At 44.9% G+C, this 8,347-nt stretch overlaps 1 protein-coding gene across 1 annotated transcript; it reads left to right on the top strand.

The window, feature by feature from the left end:
• The first annotated feature begins 3,053 nt into the window (after positions 1 to 3,053).
• On the top strand, positions 3,054 to 7,332 carry LOC1275323 (alkaline phosphatase 4). The gene is made up of 3 exons (XM_314561.5): positions 3,054 to 3,614; positions 5,406 to 6,542; positions 6,608 to 7,332. Exons 1-3 carry the CDS (start codon positions 3,485 to 3,487, stop codon positions 7,063 to 7,065), a joined length of 1,725 nt encoding a protein of 574 aa, XP_314561.5. The 5' UTR covers positions 3,054 to 3,484; the 3' UTR covers positions 7,066 to 7,332.
• Positions 7,333 to 8,347: the final 1,015 nt, after the last annotated feature.

Raw genomic sequence — 8,347 nt, 5'->3', positions numbered from 1 at the left:
ACATCATACTCCATATCTCTACAATCATATTGACTTCAAAAATACAAAAAATCCTTCATACAACTATGATTGAAATGCTCGAAACTTATCAAGTTGCTGTATAATTAAACTACAAGCAATTTACTTACTCCAGCTCCAACCTACCATATCCTGCCTTCTAAGAGCGTCACCTGCTGGGATCACGTTTACGCAAAAAGCCATTCATTCACCACGCGGTCTATCGTGTCTGTTGTGTGCCGACGGTACCATCATACATTCTGACAGCTTCAAAATGAAGCGCCGCCGCTTCCTCGCTGCAATTGACAGCCGATTGAGCTAACGTCAGTGCGAATCCCTGCCGCCGAATGCATCCACTAAGCTCTTTCGGCTGCGTTATCAGTGCGGACCGAGAAGTGAGGTGATGCCGCTTCTTTGCGAAGCGTTATGAAGCGCACTCTAATGCCAAACAGTGACCATGTCCGCGTCCGCTTAAAGCTGTCAATGTCTACAAACATACAGCATCCTCCGTGTGAAGCTAAGCACCAATTCTACCGTTTTCCTTCACGCCCTCTCTTTCACACTTGCCGTCATTCATGAACCGCACATGAGGGCAGTGCATTGGAAACCATTATAACCTGCACGAGGATGTATTAGCAGAATTTCCACCGATAGGTTTGGCGATATCCCCGCTCTGCAACCATGTCTGTTCATTTCAAATCGAACCAAAGATTAATTTATCCAGCCTATATGCCTAGAGCGCTGTTGAACGTGGTCAAACATAAATCTAACCTTCGATTACCATTTAACATACGGTACCCGGTACGGTACGGTACGGTACACACACCGTATTATTCGCGGGACAAATTTAGTGGCTACGAATTAGTGGTTTTTAAGAACCCCTCAAGATACAGTATGATCTGGCTTCTCCTCGGGTCAATTTAGCTGCAATTAGCAACGGTAACGTGGTAACATTGGGTCGATTTATCGGGAATGTACACTGGCACACACCGGCGTCCATTATCTAGGCAGGTACGCTGATTGCTCAATTTAACTGTTAACGTGTAGTCCTGGATAGCACTCATTACGGGGATATATTCAACATCAAAGGTTCAGGCATTGCATCGTTTACGATGCATGATTATAGCAGGATCCGTTACCAAGTGCAAGAGAGCTTGCAATACATTGTGTCTGGTAATTAGTACGAGTCTACATACAAATACGAATGGCTGTATCATTAAATTATCCACAAAAATGTATTACCCGAAATATTAAGCACACATTCAATGTAAAGGCTTATTCTGTTTTCTTTTTTATTTCATTGTCTTAAAACACTATCACTATTTTACTCATTAAAACCGGAAAAGCTCATCACGATTCCTACACGTGATGTTTACTTTCATCTAGGTAATCGTAAGAACAAAATAAGCACACGGGGCGCTGCTGTTACCACCCACTAACAGTAAATGCTTTCGTTAATGCGCTTGATGCCCACATCAAATATCCCCTACCAGTTTTTAATGTCCGGTACATCCCCCTGAACACCTAACCTTCTGCTTTCAATATTCAAATCACGTTCTCAACCTAGCACAACCACGGGGTTGAGCCAGCCGCCTAACGATACAAACCTTATTGTTTATTATTTTCTGTTCTTTCCCGCTAGTAAACATACCCTTCCCAATGCTCTTGTAGGCCTTGTGTAAGGGGTGCATGTGGAAAACAGAATGAAGGGAAATATTTCACCTACATCATGGGAAACTGCTTCGCGACACGTTCATTAGAACGACACCGAACCTTCGAATCTGAAACTTGTTTCAGCTCGGTCATTAACAGGGCCTTTTCTTCAACCTCCGAGTAAAGTTTGCCTCCGTGCACTGCACGCTTGCCATCGATCAACATTAACAAATTGTCACTTTTCAATAGATCAACTTATAGTTTCCCCTAACCACGTGATCGTGTTTAGCTTTGCTAATGACGTCATGCATGCAGGCACGCACCGCACACGAGCCAAGCTGGCGCCCGTTATATTTACCACCATTTGAAAACGGGACTAGCCAGTCCAAGCCGGTAAAGGTACCCAAAATAAAAAGTCAATTACTCTATGGGAAGAGTACGTTAGCAGGTATTTGCGGTGACATTCCAGCAAGCTTCAAACCAAGAACACGTCGCAAAGCAGGTCTCAGTCACGGACACATAGGGTTCAATAAAATGATTTACTCACTTTTATGAGTGATCGTTAATGTCGGCACCTGTGACGGCCGCCCTTTACACGCACCCGATTTCCCCGGACGCGATCTAAGCGATCCTCATCACTTCTGCTACTGTCAAAACAGACAGCGGTTGTTAAGCTGATAAGCGCCATAAATATGCGTGACAGTGCTGGTTAGAACGAACGGTTAGGATCGTACAAGGGAAAGGAACGAACGGAAGGGAGCGGTCGTCGAGCACGCAAAAGCGTCGTATGTTTGTGTATCGGTGCGATACGATGCACTACGATGAACAATTGGCTTGGGATTCGACTGTGTACGTTAGGTGATTGTGTATATCTGAACTCCATTATTTTGCTTCTCACGCTTTCATCTCTTTCTATTACACTTATCGGTGTATCATCGAGCGCAAACTCATCTCTCTTCCCGATTCTAAACAAACGCTTCGTTGCAGCTGATCGACAATGAGTATGATTGGAGCTTTGTTCAACACTTGTACAAAACGACCACGTTTGGAGAACGAGAGTGTGCTATGGCAGCGTGCTGCACACGTGAGCATTTTGAGCCAACCTTCGAAAGAGAGCGAAATTTCGACCCGTCCTCCACGCTCCGTCGTTCGGTACCGATTGTCAAGACATGATTGCTTATTGCCCTCCTCTTCTTATCTCGTCTGTTTGTTCGCGTTCCCTTCAATCACCTCTCCCCTCTACCCTACGCTCGGAAACCCTTCATACCTAACCGTGCACGATCGTGGCCCATTCCTCACACCCCTTCCAGCTGCATCAACACCGACCGAGAGAACCGTGCCCGCCAGCACCAGCAGCAGCAGCTCACATACATGCTCTAGGTACGTAGTGAGGGTTTCAGTATTTAAGCACGATCGGGCCCACGAGAAGGTCAGCAGACAGCATTCGGCGATCGTTTCGGGCGGCTCCTCCGATCGGACGCAGTGAAAGTGTGCGCCTCGAATTCGAGCAGACGTACACAAAACACACCTGCCGGGGGCTGCCGTAGCGTTTCGGTGCGTTTGTTGGTGGGCCAAGATCAAAAGCAAGCGACACGTTGAACGGGCTAGACTGACGCCTACAGTACCGATCGGAACCCGATCAGTTGTATTCGAACGATGTGCAACGGTGTGGTATTAGTTTAGGTTCGTTTCTTGAACGGTGAAAGTGTTCTGCAAACCGGTGAAATATAGCTATCTTCAATAGAGATAGCCTATATTCAAACACTTCCAATTGGACGCATTCCACACGGTTGGTGCTCGTTTTCTACCTTTGGTTCCTGGGCAAATTGTCATCATGGCGTCGTGTTTGCGGTTTGCATCGGCCCGGTGCGTGTTATTGCTGTTAAGTGGCCTTTTGTTCGTCCTAATCTGTGATATTGATCGTGCACAGGGTGCTTCCGTATACAAATCACCTAATCTCGACGGTATGTATTAAGCAAGTGGGAAAAATTGATTACCTACACATTGAACACGAACTGTTTGCAACCGAAGTAAGCATTTGAGTGTTTCAAAGAATCAAATACTAATCAAAGATTAAACTACAATGTACAATGGAAACAGTACACAGTAAAGTGTGTGTGTATTTTTTTTATTTATGAGGAATGATACAGAAGTGCCGCATTGCGGAGTGTAGTGTGTTTATGTGCATGAAAGGAAGTGTTTAGTTTTCTCAACCACATTAGCAACTGTTGATACAACTGTTCTATTGATACCTGTGTCATTTTTTCGCAACAATGTACGATGGAAGTGTACTAGTCTGTACTAGTGCAACCAGTACTACAGATAATAATGTTAACTAGTTTTCCGTTTTAGTGATAAAAGCAAAACATCGGCTATGAATATTGTTTACTGCCATTTGTAACCACAATGAAATTTCATTCTTTTTCAATTAAGAAACCCCACTGTGAAAAAAACCGTCTCGCCGATCATGATCGGCCACGAAAAAATAGTCACGGTCGCATGCTTGCACTTCGATTTGTTGCTTTCAGTGTCACTATTTTGCGATTGTTTGCGGCCGTGACTCTGTCTGCCAATTTGTAGCGCATTGTCCATCAGTTTGGGAATTTGGCCTTCAAGATTGGTAATGGGTGTTGTGCTTGTGGTGGACAATTTTCTTTTTTTATTATTACTTGTCCACGTTTGTCAAATTTGTTGTTTATCCACAAAACAATGTAAGGTCTAGGACTCAACATAATTTACAAGCTCTTACAATCAATCATTCAAAGAGTTCAATTTAGTTAAAGAGAGAAAAATCATTTCATCAAAAAATCAGTTCTTCGTAAACTCAGCCTTCATTCTTGAAAAGAAACAACTAAATCGTATACCGTCCAAATACACGGACGCAACTAAATCGCAAATCACTGCTGTTAAACATTGGATACGGTCCATCTAGGCTAACCAGTGGCAGTACTTCGGTCAAATGCAAAATGAATAGCAATTAATTGCCCACCTCTCAGCAGGTACGCGCGCTAACCCAGATAGCAACAGTGCTAGGTCTCAGAGGCCGGTTCGATGATCACCTGGTGTAGTGCAGGGAACCTTAACACGTGACTACTGCCAACCCGATAAAGCATCAGCTAACCGATCATAATCGTATCTTTATTTTCTCATCAACTTCGGACAGTAATTTCACTAGCAAAGACACACAATTACCCATTGCCAGCTGTTGATACGCCTCTCCGATACGCCTCTCCGGTCCTCCTCTTTGTCCTCCGCCCGAGAATACCGCTGCATATTGCGCAATGAATTCCATTTCCGTCATCATTTCATATGATCAGCTGCAGCCTGGAAAACAGGTTTGCTACCAGCAACATAATCGATCATGCTTTGGCACGTGGTGGAAAGCAATCTTGCGTCTATTTTTAAACCTGGTCGCCAGGTTTGGGGGCGAGCCCATCGATAGTGCGAGCAATTGGGACCGGTTTTGTTTTTATTTTTAAAGCGAAACAAATTGTGCAAGACAGTGCCGGGTGCTGATTGCTACATTCACGGTTAGTTCCAGTGCGGTACAACTAATATAGTTCAATTGCACAACCATTATCATGTTATGGTGCAGGGAAGCTAACAGATGATCTTTGGATTCACTGTGTAAACAAATCATTTAATCACATCAAAGATCTTCTCAATAATTTGCATTTCGTATCAATTAACACATGTGTTTATTCCTTTTAATGCTTCTACAAGTTATTAATTGAATTTCCTCTTTCCCCTGCCAGACGCTCGCTTTTGGCGACGCAATGCCGAAACCTACCTCAAGAAAGTACTGATGTACGATGAAAACCGTCGTATGATACCGTCAGTGGCGAAGAACATCATCATCTTCGTGGGCGATGGAATGGGCATTGCCTCACTATCAACCGGACGCATCTTTAAGGGCCAGCGGGCTGGTCGGTCGGGCGAGGAGGAACAGCTCAGCTTCGACAACTTCCCCAACACGGGCATGTCGAAAACGTACAACACCGACAGACAGGTACCGGACTCTGCCGGTACAGCCACTGCCATGTTCTCCGGAGTCAAGACAAAGTACGGCGTGCTGGGAGTGGACTACACGATCACCGAGACGAACTTGGAGGCGGCCAAATTGCCCTCGTTTATGGATTGGGCACAGGAGGAAGGCAAGCGAACGGGTATTGTGACCACGACACGCGTCACACATGCTACGCCCGCCGCTTGCTACGCTCACTCGATTAATCGAAACTATGAGTGTGGGGCCAAAATTCCAGTACATTTGAAGAATCGCATCAAGGACATCGCTCGTCAGATGATGGAGGATGCACCGGGGAAGAATCTGAACGTCGTGTTGGGTGGTGGTAGGAACCATTTCGGTGCGTCGATGCCAAACCATCTTAAGCCGGAGTATCAATTCCAAGGAGCGATGGAGAAAACTTGCATGCGAACCGATGGACGCAACTTGGTGGAGGAATGGAAGCTACGCTGGAATGGCACGAATGCTGCGTACGCGTGGAAAACCTCCGACCTGAGAGCAGTCGAGCTGGATAAGGTTGATCATCTGCTGGGACTGTTCAATGACGATCATTTGAGCTACGATACGGTGCGCGATCGTACTCCCGATGGCGAGCCCTCGCTGAGTGAGATGACGGAGGCAGCAATCAAGGTTCTACAGCGGCCAGACTCGGCAGGGTTTGCTCTAATGGTTGAAGGCGGCCGGATTGATCACGCACATCATCAAAACCATGCCCATCTAGCGTTGGGCGAGGTAGTGGAGTTAGATAAAGCAGTAGAAACTGCGCTCAAATTGGTGGATCTAGACGAAACACTCATTATCGTAACGGCGGATCATTCGCATGCGATGACCTTCAACGGCTATCCAGATCGAGGAAACGATATTCTAGGTATGTATTGCAATTCTTACTTTTTTGTAACTTTGGAATCAATTGTTTGTGTTTTGTTTCTGCAGGCTTTGGCAATCGACCGAACGCGACTCCCTACGAAACGATAACCTACGCAAACGGACCAGGCTTCCTGCAGCATCGCTGGAACTCTAGCCTGCTGAGCGAGGAGTCGACTGATTGGGCCACGTGGATTAAGCTGAATCAACTCAACCGGAGTGAAGTGACTTACAAGCATCTGTCCGCGTTCCCGCTGCCGGACGAAACGCACGGCGGCGAAGATGTGGCTGTGTTTGCATCCGGCCCCGGTGCTAATCTTGTGCGCGGCACGTTCGAACAAAACTACATTGCGTATGTCATGAGTTACGCCGGGTGTATGGGACCGGCAAAACGGTTTAACCTTGCCTGCGACGATGATTTTCCTCGTACAGCAGCCAAAGCGTCTGGTGCTCAACGTGCCGTCAGCAGTATTGTGCTAGTCATTGCCTCCCTGCATGCCATGGTTAGTTTAGTAGGACGAATGTAAAGTTTAAGAATTATCGTATTGTATCAATTAAGTACTGTCGTTTAAGATTAAGATCGTAGATGCTGGCGTCAAAATCATAGAAATTTACCTCAAACACCATCAAATATACAGATTCGCTTCAAATCAGAAGCGTATTTCAAACGAGTACGACCAAATGAAGCAGGAATTGAAACAAACGTGGTATATCATAAAGTGTAAAACTTGTATTAATAATTAAAATTTCAATACACAAGTCGGATATATTCAGAAACAATAAGCAAAACAAAATGAAGGCAGATATTTGTTTCTTCAAATCTTTCAATGCAATCCCAAATAAGCTAATTTTCACTCCGTAACAGTATTAACGGGCACGCTTCACATTGTTTATCATTTGCTTTTCTGCTTCCCTCCTTGACGGGATTTCACACACCTCTTTAACATGCTGGATAGTATACCTCACAAGACATTGCGTTGGTGTTCTTTTATATTCTACCATGATGAAACGAGGTGAGCTTCGCCCAGAAAAGTAGAGCGCGTTCTTTATCATCTACTCCAAGTTCCTTGGAGACCCTGCAACACCATTTATCACATGTCGCACTTCATAAATAAGGTACCAAGCGATGCAAGAAATGAATGCACGCACCAGCCTGTTCCATTGCAGCATGGTACACCAAGCTGTAAGTAAAAATTACGACACACATCGTTTCTAGCGCAATCGAGATTATTATTAGGGTGATGGTGCATTGGCACTGACATTATGCGCAAGAGAAGATGCTGGTGTTTTATTTTCCTCTACGCCATGAAAACCATCTTTAGCCTTCACCATTCATGCTGGGTGCTACAGAGCGTATTCCCCATTCTTATAGGGTTTCTCTGCGAAACCATTTTCCTATACTACCTTTGCAGAATCTAACGTGAGACTCATGGGAAGGGGGTGAGGTGACATAGTACACCACCGTTTGCCTTCGTGACCCGTTCTGACAAGCTTATTATCGTGCAGGTCGTCTGATAAGCAGGTGTTGTTAACTTTTCATGATGCTAGTGTGTAAGAGTGAATGCGTTAAAATGGGCGCTAATTATTCTATTGCAATGAAATTATCACCCACGCATAACGATAGGTATAGTAGAAAGGCTAATAATGCTAGAAAGGTAATGTGTTTCACATTTCCCCATGCTCAATTTAATACATCTTTGATGTGAAAGGGACTTATTAATGGACAATTGATGTCAGAGATAGGTGTCGGAGAAATCTATACAGAGCCACGTGATTTCACCTTTTAGGTGACCATTATTTCACATGAAG

The sequence above is a fragment of the Anopheles gambiae genome, chromosome 3, assembly GCF_943734735.2.
Source record: "Anopheles gambiae chromosome 3, idAnoGambNW_F1_1, whole genome shotgun sequence".
Classification (NCBI taxonomy): Eukaryota; Metazoa; Arthropoda; class Insecta; order Diptera; family Culicidae; genus Anopheles; species Anopheles gambiae.
This window is presented reverse-complemented; position numbering and strand designations above follow the sequence as displayed.